Source organism: Drosophila teissieri, chromosome 2L (assembly GCF_016746235.2).
Source record: "Drosophila teissieri strain GT53w chromosome 2L, Prin_Dtei_1.1, whole genome shotgun sequence".
NCBI lineage: Eukaryota > Metazoa > Arthropoda > Insecta > Diptera > Drosophilidae > Drosophila > Drosophila teissieri.
Window position 1 is genome coordinate 27,321,495 of NC_053029.1, and position 21,884 is coordinate 27,343,378.

Genomic DNA, 21,884 nt, shown 5'->3' on the forward strand with positions numbered 1-21,884 from the left:
CCAAAGGAGAAGAGAAAGACGCGTTGCTCCAAATGCAAAACTTTCATGCCACCGATGTATTTGAGTTAAAACGTCTTCCGTTTGGGCTAAATAATGTACCTGCTGCATTCAACAAACTCATTGCAGAGTTACAGAAGCGTGTAAGAAAAAACGACATGATGCATTACATGGACGATATCCTCATTGGCAGCCAAACTTGAGATGTACGAAAAACTAGAGAGAGTTTTACAAATACACCCGAAGTCAAAACTAATGCCATTGCAGAATTCGTAAAGCCCAATAATATCACCGAATTGCGACCGTTTTTGGGTCTCACTGAATATTTCCGGGAATTCGTACCCGGATATGCAATAATAAGCCATTGCGAATCCTTTTACGCAAAGACCAAACGTTCAAATGGGCCACAAGACGATGCTTTTGACAAATTGAAGATATGCCTCACTTCAAAGCCTGTTGTAACTATCTACCGCATAGATGCTGAACATGAAGAACATACAGATGCAAGTGCCGTTGGATTAGCCGGAGTTTTGATGCAAAAACATGACGATCAACTAAAGCCAATCGCATATTATAGCCGAGCCAAATCCAAGCCAGAGAAAAACAAGAGAGAACGCTATAGTCGAGTTCCCCGACTATCTGATACCCGTCTCTGGTGTCTGTATGCTTAATCTCAACTTTTTAGCTTTTGTAGTTCCTGAGATCTCAGCGTTCATACGGACGGACATGGCCAGATCGACTCGGCTTTTGATCCTGATCAAGAATAATTATACTTCATATGGTCGGAAACGCTTCCTTCTGCTTGTTACATACTTTTTAACGAATCTAGTATACCCTTTTACTCTACGAGTAACGGGTATACTGCGCGGCTTCAAATGACGAGACAACGTACACAAGCTTCGCTGCCAGCGTTGGGTTGCGCCCGCTGTTGTTGTCTTAGGTTCGCTGAGCCCGTTTCGCAACATCTGTTGTGCCACTCAGCTTTTTACTCGGGACGGCTTGCCGTTGCTGATGCAGCATTTGGCACGGGCGTCGCTGGACGCAGAACGTCGTTGCATTGGCTTCATTTAAACTTGGCCGGCGGATTGATTTACTTAAAAACGGAATATAAAATCATTATGCAATTACTACGTAAAGAGTCGAGCCAAATGGATCGACTAAGGCGTGACCAACCGGACTGCGCTTACTGGCCGCAGTGACGCAACCCCCGACATTATCGGCAGAGCCCACAACGGCAGAGCCACAGCGACGCAGCGCACGACATTATCGGCAGAACCCAGCGGCAGAGCCCACCGCGGCAGAACCGCAGCGACGCAACAGTACAGTATTCCACCTCGGGTCGGCCGAAGGTAACAACGCTTGTGCGGGCAGAGCGGTCGGCGGCCGAGACTTGTTGCTGGTCGAACCGCTGCCGCCGATCGTGGAATTGGAATTGGACCGCCGAGCTAAATGGATGCCCCCGCGGGACTCTACAATTTGTAAATTCCAGTGGCTTCATGGATAGGAGTGGACACCTGAGACTGGCGGCCATCATGGATAGGCTGGCCACCATCTTGGAGGAGTAAATTTGGGGTGAGCCGGGCCTCGGGCCGATCCCCATGGCGGGGAAACGTGTTTGTGTGTGTGTATAGGGAAACTAACAGCGACTAGTTCTAGGGGTTAATATATAAATAAAGAACTGAATATATGAGACCGAAAATCGGGCAATTTCCATCCTTTCTTCCCCAACTCTCCTTTTCTCCCCCTCTAGCACCGTTCGGGAGCGGCCCCGCGCATCGCAGTTGTTTTCCCGGACGAGACTTTTCCCCCTCTCTAGCCCCGTTCGGGAGCGGCCCCGCGTGTCGCAGCCTTTTACTGGGTGGGACATCATCTTCGCAACGCCCCAGCGGCGACCCTAATCTCCTACATTCTTTCCGATTCTCCATATTAACACCCTGGCCAGCAGGCCCCTTTTAGCCTGCCTGTCTCACAAATAAATAATTCTGTGGAGGATCCTGGGCTGGCTGAGTATATATCCTGGCCCCTGATTAGAAGGAACAAAAAAAAAAAATGGACAGAAAATTGTAGGTTAGGGACGAAGATTTTAGGAAGCACGCGGCTTCAGAAGCCACACAGACCGAAAACAATTTTGCATAACAACTACGGAAGCCACGTGGGATTGTCGTCGCCGCGACACGAAACAATGGCAAGACCTAGTTCGGGGCACGAAGACCGAAAACACGAAGTTGGACAAGATGTGATCAGACACGAAGAGCAGAATACGAAGGCAGGGACGGCGCTGCAGTCGGCGTTGCCGCCTCCAACAAGCATAGTTCTCCCATCCCTCTCACACACAACGTTTCACTCCTGGGGAAGAAAGCCAGGGACCGGCCGCGCCCGCATTTAAGATCGACGCCGATCCACATTGGGGACAGTCGTTCACCAGCTCCCAGCCGGCAACCCCCCTGGACAGTCATCAACCAGCTCCCCGCGGAGCTACATCAAGTCAATAAAACTCCAGCCGGACAACCCCCCTGGACAGTGATCCATCAGCTACCTGCCGAGCCACATCGTAGACCAGCAGCTAAGCAACAGCGGTCGACAGACGACCAACAACAAAGAAAAAAAAAACATTTTAAACTTTCTCCCGAAAAACATTCGGTGACCACGAGGCCAGGCGACCTTGCCCGCGAACATTTTGCCGTCAGCCACCAAACGCGGGTGCAATTAAAAACCGATAACGACCAAATCGAGCCGCGACCCACTTCTCGGTGAAAGTGAAACCACGTGGACAGTGACATGGGGGTCACGTGGATATTATATCGCAAGAAGCACGAACTCGAAGCCATCCTTCTCGAACTTGGTCTAGACCCCAACGGTACAGTCGAAGAACAACGTGCCCGACTTTACGCGTTCGTACGACAATCTGGGCTTTCCGATACCAGCCAGACGCGCCTCGGTAAAATGGAAGCCAAGTACGGTAACTCTCCGCCGGGAGAAACCGAACCGTCGCTACCGCCGGACACCGACGCCGTGACCAGTGCACCGGGCACCAGCCACACCTTGACGGTACCACGCAGTGCGTCTCCGGGAACACGAAGAAAATCCGAGAGAGCGTCGCGCGCCAATACTCCCCTGGTCCACGCGAACGCAGGTTCCGTAGTGGTAGATAAAATTATAAGATGGGGCCTGTCCTTCGATGGCACCTCCGACCCACTCACCTTCGTGGAACACGTAGAGGAGAGGGCAGACACTTACCGTATTGACCGGAAGAATCACTACTACTACCAGAGGAAACAGGAGCCATTCAAGGAGTACCTAGCCGACTTTACTAGTCGACAGGACTTCCGAACTTTGCCCGAGCTGACTCAACTCGTGGTAAACTTCGAAGTTACTCCATTGGCCGAGCGGAGACAGAAAGTTCTTTGGGCACCCATATCCCACGGAACCGAGGAAATCAAGGACACGCACCGTCCGCCCCGGTACAGCCGCCACGACCTCGGGCTACCACTACCGTCATCGCCCGCTGTGACCCGAGTGGAAATCCAAGTCAGGGAACCCCAGCCAGGCGGTCCATAGACGCACCACCCTCTTGCCCGAACTGTGGACGGACCGGACACTTCGCTGCTTTCAGCGCAGCATACGATATCTCGGACACGTCATCAGCGAGGCCAGAATCCATACGGACCCCGACAAAGTCGCCGCCATACGGGAATTGAGGCCGCCGACGAACCTCAAGGAGCTCCGCCGCAGCCTCGGTATAGCATCCTGGTACGGACGCTTCGTGCCCAACTTCGCCGACGTGGTCAAACCGATGACCGCCCTTCTCAAAAAGGATCGAAAGTGGGAATGGGCGACAAAACAGGAACAAGTCTTTCAAGCCTTGAAGGACTTACCCACCGAAGCACCGATTCTCGCATGTCCCGACTTCGAAGAGACATTTATATTACTCTGAATTTGTAGCAATTCCAATATGACGTCAAGTACCGACGCGGGTCGCAGAACCTGGTCGCCGACGCGCTGTCGCGCCAACCGTTTACCACTCCTTTAAGTTGAATAACAAAATGCTGCGGAAAATTCACCAGGAACCGACGTAGTATCCAGACTCTCGGGAAGAAGACGGACACCTGTACCGAAGCATAGGACTCCGCCCGGAGGAGGAAGACTACACCCCGTGGAAGTTGTGTGTGGGCACAAACCTTCGAGGACGGGTATTGGAAGAATGCCATACGCAAAACGTGTACGCGGGTGGCCCAAAAGTACTACTGGCCGGGATTATTCCGGGAGGTAGCGCTCTACGTACGACGGTGCCGCAGCTGCCAGAGGTATAAGGTAAGCCAAGAGAAGCCAGCCGGGAAAATGTTCACCAGACAGGTGGACGAGCCTGTGGAACCCATCCCACGCTCGAAACAAGGAAATACAGTCCTCCAAGTGCTCCTAGACTCCTTCAGTAAATGGGTAGAACTAATCCCCATGCGCCGGGCCACCGTCCCCTACCTGTAAAGAGCCTTTCGGGAACGGATCCTCAGCCGATTCTGTGTCCCGAATATACGTCACCTGATCCCTCTTTAACTAAACGACCATTCCAGTTTAGTTACTTATTTACAGAAGTTCCTTAAACCACTGGTACCTACGCAGCGAATGCAGCCATAGAGACCTTCACAAAACTCTCGTCAACGAGGAAATCCAGATGAGAAAGGGTCAACATCAAGCAAAGCTCGCAGCACACGAGAATCCTCTCGCGAAGTCGCTTACGCGTGTATGCAGTCAGAGCCGACGGCAAGGAATCCTAGGGCTCTCTAACTAATACAATCATTTCAAATTCTAACCTCCAATAAACTCGTTAGCAGAATATAAGAAGGGAAGTTAGCTCGAGAGATGGATTAGAGGCAAAAGATTACGTCCACAGCCTGTTAATAAGATAAGCAACGAGAAAGTGAAGCTGAAGGCTTTTCAGAGGGACAGACAACCCCGGAAGTAGTTAAAAAAATATGTTATAAATATCAATTAGCACAATCAAATTAGAGTTATATGTATCTTGATGTTCATTATTAAACATTTGAACTGAATAATTTTATTATTGAAATGTTAGAGAGGAAGTGGGTTCCAAAAACCGCTACATACGGCGAGCTTTAGGACGCAACTCTCTGGGCCCAAGTCCGTGCAGACGTAACAATGCCGATTTAATCTTGCAAGACAAATTTTAAAATGAAAAAACATCAAAACAATCTTTAAAAAGTGGAATCCTTCTAAAACATACTTGCAAACAAAAACGGCAAAAGAATGAACTTAATATTATAGTTTTCAAGGCTTCTTTAGGTACCACGAGCTCTTAACCAAAATGAACCCAAAACTCAAAATTCTATTGAGTCCAGGACGCTAGTTATTAATGTCTGGCAAAGCAACAAGATTAGCTGTAAAATGGAGGGGGAGAGCTTTGAAATCCCTTTGGTAAATTTGGTTACTAAAGGAATGTAATATCAATAGAATCTGGAAAGCAGGAACAAATAAAAACAATTTAAAACATTTTTTATAAGCGTGGGCACGTGTAGGTACGGCAACGTTATGAATCAATTTTGCACGGAGTAGGCTGCGAGTATATAGAATATACATGTTTAATCTAATACTTTTAGCTTGTATAGTTCTCAAGACGGACATGGCTAGCTCGATTCGACTTTTGAAATGCTTCATTCTTACAGTTACATAATTTTAAAAGAATCTATTAGACCTTTTTACTCTATAATTACGGGGGTGAATACCATTTCTATTCACAAATGAATACGAACGATGTCGTCTATATTAATTTTATCGCCTTCTAATACTGTTATAAGACTAGTTTGCGTAGTAAAGAATGCACGGGAGAATAACTAATACTAATATAATATATACCCATATTTACAAGCTTGTGTGGTTTAAAATGTGTACTTCACTGCGATAATTGTTTCTCAATTAAATTATATTGCTGTTAAAACTCCACACAAATGAACATATAAATTGCAGAACAAAACGAAAGACCGAAGAGCAAGACTGCACGATTTAGAACAGGAACAACAGGAGAACAGAAACCATATGCTTGCCAATTTCGAGAAAGGGAAGTACGTCAACAAATTGAGTGTCAGCTACCTGACCTCGAAGACAGGGCTCGGTAAGATTTGACGCTGTGCCATAACACAAATCAAACCCTGGCGTTGACCCGTGAGTCATATAGTGCTTAAAGCAAGAGCCGATTGGTGTTTCAGGGATTGTGTGGCGTAAACTTGGTGGAAGCCCGGAGGTTCAGTAGAAACTGAAGAAGAGGAAAGAATTGTTTCTGGAAGCTGTATGCTTAATCGAATTTAATCATTTTAACATTTATATAATTCTGAGATCGAGCCGTTCATACGGACAGACGAACGGAGATGGCCAGTTCGACTCAGCTATTGATCCTGAACGAAAACGCTTCCTGCCTGTAACAGGTATAAATATGAAAAAATTTGTCAAAGGTGTGAGCGTGGCAGTTTTAGGCGGTTTGTGGGCGTGGCAAATATTTTAAAACAATCAGTCGGAAACGATTCCTGTCTTTTTAAGGAATCTAGTATAGCTTTTTATTCTACGAGTAACGGGTATATTAAAAACCCACATCCAATGTTAAAATCGAGTTGGAGCCAGAGAGTTAGATACTGAAAAAAATTATATTCACTGCCAAGAATATCGCCCCATTAAGGCTTTCTGTACACTGAAATCGATTTCTAGTAGTCTGTAGTAATCCATCTGTAAACTGAGGATGATCCCGCAGGGGAGAAATTATTTCTGGTGTACCCAAGCAAGAATAAAGTCATGAAATTCCAAAACTGCTAACCGGAAACCGTTCGATCATGGCCTGACGAACACACAAAATCTTCTGTGCTCTCCGTACGTGCTCCGTAGCAAAAAGTCCTACAAAATCAATTCGCTACGAAGCGTATAAGAAAAATGTAAAAACATCCATAATAATATATGCCTCGTATTCGTATCTTCATTGGAGAGAATTATAAACCTCATTTAATAATTTGTTCTATATTTATTACCACTTAGCTTCTGACGTTTTGGTACTATTGCTGTTGCTGCTCATGATTCTAGAGAACTAGAGAATTCGTTGCTGCTGATTTGTTGCAATTGAAATCGTGTGAGGACCCCTTTTAGGCCCCTCAACATATTAGTAGATTTAATTGGTAGGTTTAGTTGGTAGGTTTAATTGGTAGGTTTAGTTGGTAGCTTTAATTGGTAGGTTTAGTTGGTAGGTTTAAATTGGTAGAGTTAGAGATTAGGATTAATTGGTAGGATTGTTGTTATTAGAATAGGTTTGGGATTAAGGGTAGTCTATAAGCTAGAATAAGAGAAATAGGAAAGACCCATGAAGGGCACCTAAAATAAGAACCCCCACACACACACCCACCCGCGCGCCCGCGCCACAGCAAGAGGCCCACACACACACACGGGCCCAGCAACATCAACACCCGCAACACGGGCCCAGCCACATCAACACCCGCAACACGGGCCCAGCAACATCAACACCCACAACACGGGCCCAGCAACATCGCATCATCAGGCCCGCAACATAAGCGGCCAAACCCCGCAACACGGGCCGGGCAACATCGGCAGAGCCACCCGACGCAACACATAGTATTATCAGAAGAGCCAACAGCGGCAGAGCCGAAGCAGCGCAACGCATGGCATTATCAGCAGAGCCCACAGCGGCAGACCCGAAGCGACGCAACCAGCCGAGCCACGATCGGCCGATGCACATGGTAAGCCGGCAAGCCGTAGCCCGACGCAGCCACGTGGTTTTCCTCCTCGTGTCGGCCGAAGGCGACAACGCTTGAGCGGGCAGAGTGAACGGCGGCAGAGACGAGCTACTGGACGAAACGCTGCTTGCCGATCGGGGAGTTGAATTTTTATCGCCGAGCTGAGCAGATGTCCACGGGACTCAACATTTTTGGAGACACCAGTGGCCACGAGGAACAGGACGAAGGACACCTTATATCGGCAGCCATCATGGTTAGGCTGGCCGACAGCCCGGAGATGTAAGAAATGGGGTGAGCCGGGCTTCGGGACGACCCCCTGGTGGGGAATCGAGCGTGTGTGTGTAGGAAAACTATTCGCGAATTAATTCTAGGAGGTAAACTATAAATAAAGGACAAATTGTAAATTTATGAGACCAAAATCAAACAATTTCAATCCTGCCTTTCCCCAACTCTCCTTTCCCCCCCTCGAGATCCGTTCGGGAGCGGCCCCGCGCATCGCAGCCGTTCTCCCGGGCGTGACTTTTCCCCTTCGCCCCATTCGGTAAAGGCCCCGCGTACCGCAGCCGTTTTCCTGGGTGGGACAACATCTTCGCAACGCCCCAGCGGCAACCCCATCTCCTACAATCTTCCCGATCCTTATATTAAAACCTTGGCCAGCAGGCCCCCTTTTAGCCCGCCTGTCTCACGAATAAATATTTCTGTGAAGGACCCTGGGCTGGCTGAGTATATATAATGGCCCGTGATTCGCATCCCTACAGATGGCTCCCGAACAGGGACCTGGCAGTATAAAAAAGACTCTTAACACCAATCGTGGATTAAAGCCCCACTACTGAAAGAAGAGGGACAGAAAATTGTAGGTTAGGGACGAAGATTTTGCACTCGGCTGCATAAGCCTCACGGACACAGACGGGGAAAAATCGCATAACCCCCATGAAAACTACGTGGGATCGTCGTCGCCGCGACATGAAACAAGGGCAATACAAAGCTCAGAATACGAAGGCAGCACGACTCCGCAGTCGGCATTGCCTTGGATTTCCACTCGGGCCACAGCCGGCGACGTCGGTAGTAGTAGCCCGAGCGGAAGTCCTGTCGTCGTGTACACATCTGATATTCCGGCAGCATATTTTCATATATGCGTTGTAGCTCTTGTTCCGCTGAAAGTCCCGCGCGTCGCATCATTAGTCGGAGGTCGGCTAGGTACTCATTGAATGGCTCCTGTTTCCTCTGTTAGTAGTAGTGGTTCTTCCGGTCAATACGGTTAGTGTCTGCCCACTCCTCTACGTGCTCCACGAAGGTGAGTGGGTCGGAGGTGCCAACGAAGGACAGGCCCCATTTATCACTTTATCTACCACTACGGAACCTGCGTTCGCGTCGGCCTCTCGGCCTTATGGTACGGGCCCCGGAGGTACGGATCACCTCGGAGGGTTGGATACCCGTGGCCTTGGCCCACCGGACCGCGGCAAGGATCCTCCGCGCCCCCGGGAGAAACCACCGTTACCTGGAAGAGGAGGGAGGCCAGCGATACCAGGTGAGGGTATCGCGCGATGGCCTCCATGTCCGGATCTCACACCATCCCCGAGGAAGGGATGGGGTGTGAGGACCCCTTTTGGGTCCCTCACCCTATACATAGGATTAATTTGTAGTTCCTAGAATAATAAGGCCTTGGATTAATTAATAGGATTAATTAGAATAGGATTTGGTAGGATTAGGGCTTAGGGTTCCGATTTACGGATAGGCTTATATTGTATAAGAGACTAGAGAAAGACCCATGAAGGGCACATAGACTAAGTACAAAATTACTGGAGGATCAGGACGATGGACAACTGACCTTTTAGCCTGCCTGTCTCACAAATAAATATTTCTGTGGAGGATCTTGGGGCTTGCTGAGTATATATCCTGGCCCGTGGCTAGCATCCTTAGAAAATTACTTTATCATATGTTTTTATGTCTTTCATTAAAAAAACAAAGGACTTTGAGGACTTTAAAGAACACAACAGAGAATGCTATAGTCAAGTTCCCCAAAAATCTTTTACAGTTAATTAGATAGTGGAAGTACAAAGGAGAAATTTTAGAGTGGGCGTGGCAAAAAGTTTTTTGGCAAATCCATAGAAATTTACATGACTAATACAAAAATGAAAAAAATATCAATACATTTTTCAAAAGTGTGGGCGTGGCAGCATTGGGCGGTTTGAGGGCGTGGCAACATGAGTCAACAAACTTACGCAGCGTCTTTGTCTCTGGAGTCTGTTAATCTCCACTTTCTAGCTTTTGTAGTTCCTGAGATCTCGACGTTCATACGGACAGACGGATATGGCCATATCGAAGAATATATATACTTTATATGGTCGGAGACGCTTCCTTCTTCTTACATACTTTTCAACGAATCAAGTATACCCTTTTAGTCTGCGAGTAACGGGTATAAAAATAATAGTATTAAATTATGTTACGAAACACTTAGTGAACAGGAATCAAAGAGGTTTTATCGTTTAATTAGCATTCTATATTTCATAACGTCTTGCAGAGCTAAGGCTGCCGCCCAAGTTGACCACAACACCAACACCTCACATGCAAACAACAGGAAAATCTCGTCGGAAGCACCCAGCAAGTCATAAAAAGGGCCTAAACGAAGTGTTACGATTTCAAGAAACCCATATCACAAATCAAATTCAACAGGAGAACGAAGAACATAACGAAGGAATTGATATGTTAAAGTTTACTAACATGGAAAATTCGAATGGCGTTTTAGAAAGCGACAACATCAACAGCATGATAAACAGAGAAGAAGGTATGATATAATTTACAAAATTATAAAAAAAACAAGAGAGTACGCTATAATCGATTTATACCCAGCTAATGGTAGTGCTAACGAGAAATTTCAACATTTTCTGGAGTATTGAAATTTAAATTTTAAGACAAAACCAAATAGTTCCAACACATTTTTCAAAAGTGTGAGCGTGGCGTTTTAACGGCTACGATTTACGGGTTTAACAATTACGTTCAAATAAATGCAATACTGTCTAATTTTTTTTAACTTATTGAGTTATTCATTCGATCTTGCCGTATTCTTACTAACAATAAATATTCAAATCGTATTATGTTACTTATTTTAATTACAATATGAAGTAATTTTATTAGTTACAGACGGTCCTAGGAGTTAAGTTTTGAGTTTTGCTTGCTGTTTACTCTTTTTTCATCTGAATTTCCTAGTTGATGAGATTTATGTGGAGGTCTCTATGGATGCTATCACAGCGTAGGTACCATGCTGCCCCATTGATAGTTTGCAGAATCGTTGATTGAGCTCACTGTATAAATTCAATGTAAATTTTTGAAGCGTTGTAAATTTTTCCCGTAGTTCACAGACGTATGTCCAAATGGATTTCTTAACGGAATTGTAGAGGAGTACTTTGATTTCCAGCTTAGGGTAAAGTTGCAATTAGTAAGCTAGTGAAGATTGGCTGCTTAAAGCTTTATATAAGTCCTCTTAGATTATATATGTCGCGTCTATCTAGGTGAACGCCGAGATATGTTACTACTAATGCTTGTGGGATGAACGTATTGATCAGGGTACAGGGTGAGAAGGTTTGTCTATTCAGTGTGAAAGTCTGCTTTTGGCTCCGTTTATCTTTGATGCCTTTTCTGGGAATCTAGATTGGCTGAGTATAGTGTATTATGCGAGAAGAAAGGCCTCATTTAGTTTGTCGTTTTGTTTGTTTATTTATTTCTGGAACAGGGAAGGTCACGCTCCGTTCAAAGTAAATTTCTCAATATCTTGGAGTTCTCCATACAAAGGTTTCTTAGCCTAATACATATCTTATTTATATATATAAATTGTCGCTGAGCGACGGCGCTTGAGAAGTGGGAGTGCTGTAGGCACACATGTGCGCCGATCGGCGTTTGGCCAGCGTGAGAATGCTGACAATGTAATTATGCAATTATTCAAGTAGACTCTCGTGTTTTCGTATGTATAATCATACTATAAATATTTATGAAATGAAAATTTTTAATGTCTTTATGAACAGTTTGCTTTTTATTAATTTTTGTTATTAGATATTATAATGTAATCATTTTCTCCTATTTCCGTTACTTTATACGGACCTGTATATTTATGACCTGTTTCGTTTTTTAAAAAAACTTTATCTCCTACTGATATATCTAATTTTTTTGTTTTGAACATAAAGTTTCTTATTATACCCGTTACTCATACCCGTTATACTAGATTCGTTGAAAAGTATGTAACAGGCAGAAGGAAGCGTTTCCGACTATATAACGCTTATATATTCTTGATCAGGATCAATAGCCGAGTCGATCTGGCCCTGTCCGTCCATCTGTCCGTATGAACGTCGAGATCTCAGGAACGATAGAAGCTAGGATGTTGAGATTAAGCATGCACACTCCAGAGACATGGACGCAGCGCAAAGTTGTCAATTCATGTTGCCACGCCCACTCTAACGCCTCCAAACCGCCCAAAACTGCCACGCCCACACTTTTGAAAAATGTTTTAATATTTTTTTCTTAGTATTGTCTATTTCTATCGATCTGCAGAAAAACTTTTTGCCACGCCCACCCTAACGCCCACAAACCGCACAAAACTGCCACGCCCATACTTTTGAAAAATGTTATGAAATTTTTTCACATTTTTGTTCGTCTTGTAAATTTAACTCTATTTACCAAAAATCGTTTTGCCACGTCCACTCTAAAGCCCAAAAACGGTCAGGTTTGAAATTTCTTTTCGCGCTTTCACTAGATGAGTAACGGGTATCAGATAGTCGGGGAAATCGACTTCAGCGTTCTCTCTTGTTTTTTCCTTTATGTTCATCTATCATAGCTCTAGCTCTTTTATAGGCTACTTCTAATCTATATTTACTTTCCTTAGCATAATCGTCTATATTATATATGGGTTCTATATTATTTATGCTATTAAAATGTTTTGGTAAATTATTTGGTTTACCGAAGACAAGTTCATATGGACAATAGTTATATGCCATTGATGGGGTTGTGTTGAAACAGTATACGAAATATTGAAGCCACACGCCCCAATCAGTTTTATCAACCGATATGTATGAACGTATATATTCATTGAAAGTTCGGTGACTTCTTTGACTGTTCCAACTGTCTGGTGATGGTGTGCAGTTGATGATATTTTTTTTATTTTAAGATATTTGCACAAGTCATTTATAACTGAATTCCTATATTCTGTTCCCATGTCCGTAATGAACGTCTTCTTGGACCCTACTTTAGAATAAAAGATTCGTAAATAGCTTTAGCGACAGTATTTGCGCTTTTGTTTGCGCAGATATTTAGTTAAATCACATATTAGTGTGATTGCATATTCATTGCCATTTTCTGATTTTGGTAGCGGACCGAAGTGTCCGTGTCGAAAGCTTTTATTGTAGTTTCTTTTATTGTTAAGGATTTGCTGTATTTCTTGTCACTTTTGATATTAAGCATTTCTGACATTTTCTAATGTACTCAGTTATATCTTTATACATACCTTTCAAGTAATAATATCTTTTGACCTTGGCCAAGGTTTTTGTGATGCCTGTGTGACCTCCTTGTATTGGATCGTCATGAAATATAGCTTATTATACCCGTTACTCGTAGAGTAAAAGGGTATACTAGATTCGTTGAAAAGTATGTAACAGGCAGAAGGAAGCGTTTCCGACCATATAAAGTATATATATTCTTGATCAGGATCAGTAGCCGAGTCGATCTGGCCATGTCCGTCTGTCCGTCCGTCTGTCTGTCCGTATGAACGTCGAGATCTCAGGAACTACAAAAGCTAGAAAGTTGAGATTAAGCATACAGACTCCAGGGACATAGACGCAGCGCAAGTTTTTCGATTCATGTTGCCACGCCCACTCTAACGCCCACAAACCGCCAAAAACTGCCACGCCCACACTTTTGAAAAAGGTTTTGATATTTTTTCATTTTTGTATTAGTCTTGTAAATTTCTATGGATTGGCAAAAAAACTTTTTGCCTCGCCCACTCTAACGCCCACAAACTGCCACGCCCACACTTTTGAAAAATGTTTTGATATTTTTTCATTTTTGTATTAGACTTGTAAATTTCTATCGATTTGCCGAAAAACTTTTTGCCACGCCCACTTTAACGCCTACAAGCCTCCAAAAACTGTCAGTGTTAAAGACTCTCCTTCGCACTTCCACTAGCTGAGTAACGGGTATCAGATAGTCGGGGAACTCGACTATAGCGTTCTCTCTTGTTTTTCTTTTAATTTTTCTATTAGGGCCACCGGGTTGAGTAGCGCTACTCTCAATGAATTTAATGTTTTATTACCCATTTTGAAATTATTAATTGAAACATGTTCAAAGATATTTTCCCACGGTGCCACTTTGAGTTGGCTGATTTCATTTATACCGGCTTGCATTTCAAGCCTTTGGAAAAATTGACCTAAGTCAAGGATTCCATTAGTATATAAATCGCTAACATCATATCTTGCAATAATTTTCTTTCCATGTTTAAAGAAACATATCATATTTTTTATGTCATTTTCGATGACTTCATATACGTTGGGCTTTAAAGCTTTTTCTATAGATTGCTAGGCAATTCTATTTCGTTATTTAATATCTCGTAGTGACTTTCTTTATATTTCTTGTAGTTTTTTGATGGTTATTCTTGTTAACGCATCAGCTACAGAGTTATCTTTCCCCTTTAAATACTCAACTGTAAAATTATACCCCTCTAATTCAAGTCTCATACGAGTTAGTTTAGAGCTCGGAGTGGTCTGTTTTGACAGTGAAATGTCTACCATAAATATATGGTCTGAAATGAGTTATTGCCCACTGAATTGCTGCCAATTCTTGTTCTGTTGTGCTTTACTTTCACCCTAAGTAAACGCTCTTGATGCGTATGCAACTGGAAGTTGAAGTCCATTTTTGTGTTGAGTTAACACTGCTCCACAAGCTTGCTTACTTGCATCCGTAATTATGCAAAATTCTTTGCTGAAATTTGGGTGTTGTAATAAATTGGGATTAACTAGTGCCGATTTGAGATGTTCGGAGGCATGTTGGCATTCAGCTGTCCATTCGAATTTTACATTTTTTTTACATAATCTTGTTATGTGACGAGAATATTCGGCAAAATTTTGGATAAAACGTCTATAGTAATTGCAAAATGCAACAAATCGTCTAGCACTGTTCGCATCATGTGGGACTGGATAATTTCTGATGACGTGCATGAAAAATGAACATTTTTGTGGATGTAGCTTTAGGTTATACTTCCCAAAGTTCTCAAAAACATCAGTTAAGGTTTTAAGCATATGTTTTTCGGAACAAGCAATAACTATTAAATCATCCATATACAGGAACGCTTGCAAAGGTTCAAGTCCAGAGAAAGCTATTGTCATCATTCCCTGGAAAGAATTTGGTGCTATTTTTAGACCGAATGGTAATCCATTGCTCGTCGAAAAAGACGTTAGATCTCTTGAACTTTCTTTGAGTTCAATTTGATGAAAAGCTGACATTAAGTCTAGGCATGAAAAATCTGTTGCTCTACCTAGTTGATCTAAAATATCATCAATTCAAGGCAGTGGGAATTTTCGGACAACAGTTTTTTTTTAATCTGACGATAGTCAATTACTAATCGCCATTTTTTCTTGTCAGAACCGGGGAGAGATTTCTTCGGAACTAACAAAAGTGGGCTGTTATATGGGGACACAGACGGTTCGACTATTTTATTATCAATTAGTTTTTCTACCTGTGCTTGAATTTCGTCTAGTTGGCTGTAAGGATTTCTATAATTTTTAATATATACTGCCTGAATTGGGATGGACAATTTCTTGATAATTCAGATATGACAGTTTTTTCTCTTGCTTCAGAATTGGTTTGGACTATTTCATAGTTCGAAAGTGATTCATATTGTAAATCTTTTTTATTTACTTTCTGATCTTTACCAGTTGTATTTAGTAATCGGACAAATTCATTTTTGGTTGTAGCAACTGTGTTTGCAACATAAATGCCGTTTTGAATTTCCTGGTTAGGTTTTAGAACACTATCTTCATTAGAGGATATTTGTATTTTTCGGACAACCTGGGATCCTGCTGGTAGAATTTTTGAGTTATTACCAGAACTGTATGTTATTGGAACAAAAATGGGGAAATTCAAATTAGTTGGTCTCATCTTGAGCCAATCTTTTGTTTGATTAAAATCTATTGGAATTTTTTATGAAATCAATGCCTAATATTCCATCACCTGGGATTAAGAAATCTACTATATGAAAATCGTGTGGAATTATGTAATTATCTGTCTGTATCTCAATTGAAATTAATCCTTTGGATTGAATTAATTCTTGTCCTATTCCATGGATATTCATTTTATTGTTTTCTTGAATATCATTGAAGATATCAGAATTTTCTTTTAAAAGTGAAATATCTTCACCTGTGTCTATTAGAAAGATAAGATTTTTATTTGTTTCTACATTAACAAAATTAACAAATATGTTTTGGCTAAGATTAATTGTGTGAACCTTGTAATTATTTATTGTTGATTAGCTAAAGTTTGTTCGGAGTTTCTCGAGTTATTTTGGGCTACTCTTACATTTCCTTGAACGTTGTTATTTTGGCCTCTGTTCGAGTTGCCATGGCCTCTAGGGCTTCCTGTATATTGGCCTTTTTTCAGCATTACTGTGGTTGTTGTGGTAATGGTAATTGTTACCTCTGAAGTTTCCACGACCACGACCTCTACCACGCTGTGAGTAATTGTTATCATAAGGAACAGCGTTTTGACTGCCCAATTGCTTCTGTGCAACTATTTACGAATTTTGATATGGCATCATTCATTGAATGGAAGGTACCAGCGTGCATGATAAGTTAAACCTTATCTATGGCGCAGTTTTTAGTCATTGCCTTAACTGCGTGCTGAGTTGAATAACTTCTGGCTAACCCCATCTGTGCACCCTCCGAAGCTTTTGTCAGCTGCTTAACCTCTGTTGTGTATTGTGCAGTTCTGCTACGTTGCTGTAATTTGGCTGACAATACTTCATCAGTTTCGCCCTTGACATTGTTCTTTAATAGATAAATAACTTCAGTACTAGAAGTTTCATTTCTGATTAAATTTCTGGCTACTCCCGTTAGCTTTGTTTTTATTATTAAAATAGCTAATTGTTCGTGCTCGCCTTTTAATGACTGAATTATTTCCATTGCATCTATGAAACTTCTTAAATTTTCGGCTTTCGGAGGTGAAAGCCAGATTAGTTACCGACCCAGCCTTGGCGTGCCCCGACTTCGGGATAATGTTCATCCTGCAAACGGACGCCAGTGATTGGCGCGATCCTCACACAGAATACAGAAGATGACGAAAAGGTCATTTCATACTCCAGCCGGACCCTAAACGGAGCCGAGAAGAACTACTCAACAACAGGGAAGGAGTGCTTGGCAATAGTGTAAACTATTCGGAAGCTAAAGCCGTACCTGGAGGTCTACCACTTTGAGGTAGTGGCAGATCATATGGCACTGAATTGGTTGCACAACATAGAAAGCCCATCGGAAAGAGTTGCCAGATGGGCGTTAGAGGTACAGCAGTATGACTTCGAGGTTGCATATAGTATAGGCCAGTTTAACGTAGTAGCAGATGCGTTTCGAGGCAGCTACTGCCAGAATCGATACCAGCAGAACCAAAGATGCTGATCACGAAAATCCGAGAGAAGATTAAAGCGCATCCTCAAAAGTCCCTAGACTAAAGGGTGGTACCGGCAGATTCCGCATAGAGCAGGGAACGAAGATGTAGTGACCTGGAAGCTATGCGTTCCGCGGCAGCTGAGGGAAACGGTCCTGCGAGATAACTACGACTCCCCAGCAGCTGGCCAAGTGGGCAGTCGTAAGACGCGGCTTGCAGCCCGGTACTACAGACCTGAAATGCAGATAGACGCAAGGGCGTTCGTTCGGAAATGCGAGGACTGCGCAAAGTTCAAACCGAATCAGCGGCAGGCGGCGAGAAAGATCTTGACACAGATCCCGGAAGAGCCCTGGGCAACAATGTGTGCCGATTTCGTCGGACCATTGCCAAGGTCGAAGCATGTGAATTTCAGTGTGTCGGATTCCACAGGCTACTCACCGGCTACCGAACGCACTGTATGACAGAGAAACGGTAGGTACAGAAAGGCAACCAGAGTCGCCGGAAGGAAACGCCGAAAAAATGAAAGAGGTCTTCGACGTTGTGCGGAAAAACCTGGAGAGTGTCCAAGACCAGGCAAGGCATTACAACCTGCGAAGGAGGCAGTGGAAGCCAAGAATTGGTGAAGTGGTGTGGGCCAAGGAGCACCATTTGTCGAATGCGTCCGAGGGATTTGCGGATTAGCTCCGAGAATCGATGGGCCGTATCAGATTGTAGATTTCGTATCGCCAGTAATCTGTAAGATTCGCCACCTGAAGAACAGAAAGGAGCGCACGGTACAAATCAGCGACCTTAAGCAACAGGATCTGGATGTCGAGAACGTGGATTGTGATGCGTCGGGCGAAAACGGGTAAAGCATGCAGTAGAGCCAACTGTACCCGAGAATGGACGGGGTCAGTCATTTGTTTCAGCGTCACGCCAAAGCCGGAGTCAACGAAAACATTCCGCGAGCAAACCGGAATACTTTATTCGTCTGGCCACCGCCAGAGTTAACAGCCCCATCACCTGGGAAAGGTGAGACTATGTCGCTATGTGTCGCTATGGAGAAAAGGCAGGACCCGAGAACGGAAGCAAAACGACACCCGTTTCAGCGTCAGGCCGAGGCAAGAGTCAACGGGGACATGCAGAGAGCAAGCCGGAATACTGCTTCTTCCACGCGGACAGCAGGATTCCCCAACTAACGTCAGGCACAGGCACACTCAACGTATCCCAAATACAAGCAGCAGAGGCGACCGTTTAAGCGCCAGGCCGAAGCCGGAGTCAACGGGGGCACGCCACAAGTAAGCGGGATTCGGAGGAGTGATGCACTCACCGGACCGGACCCACATACTCCCGTGGAAAGGGGTGGTACAGCAGTACCGCAAGGCACGCCAAATGACGCTGAGGGGGAAAAAAAAAGTCAAGGATAAACAAGGATGAAACGTTTTCGGATATAATCCGACTTACCGGCAAAATTTTGTTTATTGTCATCAAAGCTTAGGGAAGGGGGCGCCTCGATCACAAGGCGTTCGATCGGCACTCGATAGTGTCAATCGATGGGCAGGAATATCGGAAATAGCAACACATGACGGGTCACACTACAGAAATACATACTATGGTCATCGAGTGGCAACGCGGCACCAACGGTGCAACAATCGATCGACAGGAAGTAGTGTGACCAGATGACGAAAGGACGAGAATGCGGAATGCGGAAAGAAGAGTGAAGGACGGAAACAAGAGTCGATTCACTATTTAATAGTCTTAAGCTATTAGAAGAATCTCCAAAGCGCAAGAAAGCCGCTGGTGGTAGGCTGCCTAAGGGGAATGCCCCGCAACCTCCGGCAAGTGATCAATCCACAGCTGATCAGTTGACGATCGCAGCAAACCCTTAAATGTTGCTTAGATCGGCAGCTAAAAAACACTCGGAGCAATCCGAGATTCCGTTTTCTCAACCGGTGATTCCACCCGTCCCGAATAGTTTACCACCACAAAGGAATATTGAGTCCGGACTACCGGCACAAGTTGGCACTTCAGAAATACAACCTGCAGTGCCAAAACCCCACTCGATGGTTCTACTAAAGAAACAAATTTTTTGATCTCGGCTTTCCCCTGATAAAACATCATCTGATGTATTGGATTATATACAAGACAAAGCAAAGGCAAACAACATAAAAGTGGAAAAATTTAACTTTTCTTACGCTAGGGACATCTCATCTTTCAAGTTAACGGTCCGTAAAGAGCTATTCTCGACCATATGTTCTGGTGATTTTTGGCCGGATAGTATGGTTGTGAAGTTCGAAGCTAAGATTAAAAACAGAAAAAAAGGTCCGTGGGAATTAAACTTCCCACACGTGGCCAGATCACTGACCCATCCTCCTCTACTACTTCTTTATCTTCAAAAAACTAAAATCTAGGCTCAATATCTGTTATCAAAATGTAAGAAGCTTATGTAGTGAGCTAACTAATTTGTATTTAGATAGCCTTTTCTTTGCATCCCATATTATTGTGTTTACAGAGACTTGGTTAAAAGGAAGCTATCTTCCAAGCTTCAAAGCGAACGGTCGTGTTTTTTTTCTGCGCTCCGAATTTATTTTTGTTTTGCTAAATCCAGCGGTGGAATTTAACAAATTATTTAATAATTCAATTTCATAATCTGTACTAGTTAAAGTGCCGTTCGTTTCGCGAGTGAATCTTTTGTGATATGTGCATTATTTTAATAAATTAATTCAATCTGTTCTCTTTCTGTCTTTGCGTTTTGTTTACTCTCTTTTTCGTGCGTTGTCCGTAGTGCTGTTTGGTGTTGTTTTTGTACTTAACTGCACGGTGCACCCGCTCTCTCGCTCTCCCACACAAAATCTTAAAGTGCACACTGCGCTCTTGCGGTACATTTTCTGATTTTGTCTTTTGGTACAGTGGTCAAAACCCAATTAAACATGGAATCCAATGTTGTCTGCTTCCATAACAAATGCCGTCAGGTAATAAAGCCTGATCAGTCAAAAATGACCTGTTGGCTATGTGATAGAATGGTGCACACTAAGTGCGCTGGTTTTAACGGCCGAACAAGTGATGACCTAGCTAAAGGCCCTAATCTAAAATACTGTTGTGATACTTGCCTAGGAGTTGCGAATGAAATGCAACTCTTTATGCGCCAAACTAAAGGTGGCTTGAAAGGACTGATCAGCAGTTTTGGCGTGGCTAGAGATAGTTTTCGTCGAGCTGATGATCTTCTTTCTGCGCTTGATTCACAATTTATTAGCCTCAAACTATTAGAAGAATCTCCAAAGCGCAAGAAAGCCGCTGGTGGTAGGCTGCCTAAGGGGAATGCCCCGCAACCTTCGGCGAGTGATCAACAAGACTCCACAGCTGATCAGTTGTCGATCGCAGCAAACCCTCAAATGTTGCTTAGGTCGGCAGCTAAAAAAGATTCGGTGCAATCCGATCAATCGGTTGTGGAGGGAGTCCAGCCTGAGATTGCTACAGATTCCGCTATGTCCGCACTGGTTTCTCAACCGGTGATTCCACCCGTCCCGAATTGTTTACCACCACAAAGGAATATTGAGTCCGGACTACCGGCACAAGTTGGCACTTCAGAAATACAACCTGCAGTGCCAAAACCCCTCTCGGTGGTTCCACTAAAGAAACAAATTTTTGTTTCTCGGCTTTCCCCTGATCAAACATCATCTGATGTACTGTCTTATATACAAGAAAAAACAAAAGCCGACAACATAAAAGTGGAAAAATTTAACTTTTCTTATGCTAGGGACATCTCATCTTTCAAGATAACTGTCCCAAATGAGCTATTCTCAACCATATGTTCTGGTGATTTTTGGCCGGAAAGTATGATTGTGAAAGAGTTTGAAGCTAAGATTAAAAATAGGATAAAAAGGCCCGTGGGAATTAAACTTCCCACAAGTGGCCAGATCACTGACCCATCCTCCTCTACTACTTCTACTTCTTTATCTTCAAAAAACTAAAATCTAGTCTCACTATCTGTTATCAAAATTTAAGAGGCTTGTGTAGTAAGCTAACTAATTTGTATTCTAATAGTCTTTCCTTTGCATCCCATGTTATTGTGTTTACAGAGACTTGGTTAAAACCGGAGATACTTAACTCCGAAGTTCTCCCAGGTATGTACACAGTATACAGGCATGATCGTCCCTCCAGGCGGGGAGGTGGAGTCCTAATTGCTGTTAGGTCTACCCTCACGTCAGAGGAGGTACTTTTTGACGAGTTCCGTAACATAGAATTCTTATGCGTAAAGCTGTCATTTTCTGATAGCTATGTTTATATTACGTGCTCGTACATTCCGCCGTCTTCTGAATTTCCTGAATATATTAACCATTTGTCCGCTATCCAATCCGTTACAAACAGACTGTCCGATAGGGACCAACTAGTTGTCCTAGGTGACTTTAATATACCAGGCACTAAGTGGTCCACAGAGGAACAGTCAAATATTCTCCTGCCTATAGCACAGCATGACTTTATTGACGGCTTGCTTGACATATCGTTGTCGCAAGTTAATTATATTCAAAATTCTCT

At 43.7% G+C, this 21,884-nt stretch overlaps 1 protein-coding gene across 1 annotated transcript in view; it reads left to right on the forward strand.

The window, feature by feature from the left end:
* The window catches only part of LOC122624512, a 183,622-nt gene that overhangs the window by 104,833 nt on the left and 56,905 nt on the right, over window positions 1–21,884 (forward strand). Inside the window, exon 6 of the mRNA XM_043804122.1 lies at window positions 10,261–10,524. Within this exon, the coding sequence (XP_043660057.1) occupies window positions 10,261–10,524 (264 nt within the window). The remainder of the gene's footprint in view (window positions 1–10,260; window positions 10,525–21,884) is intronic.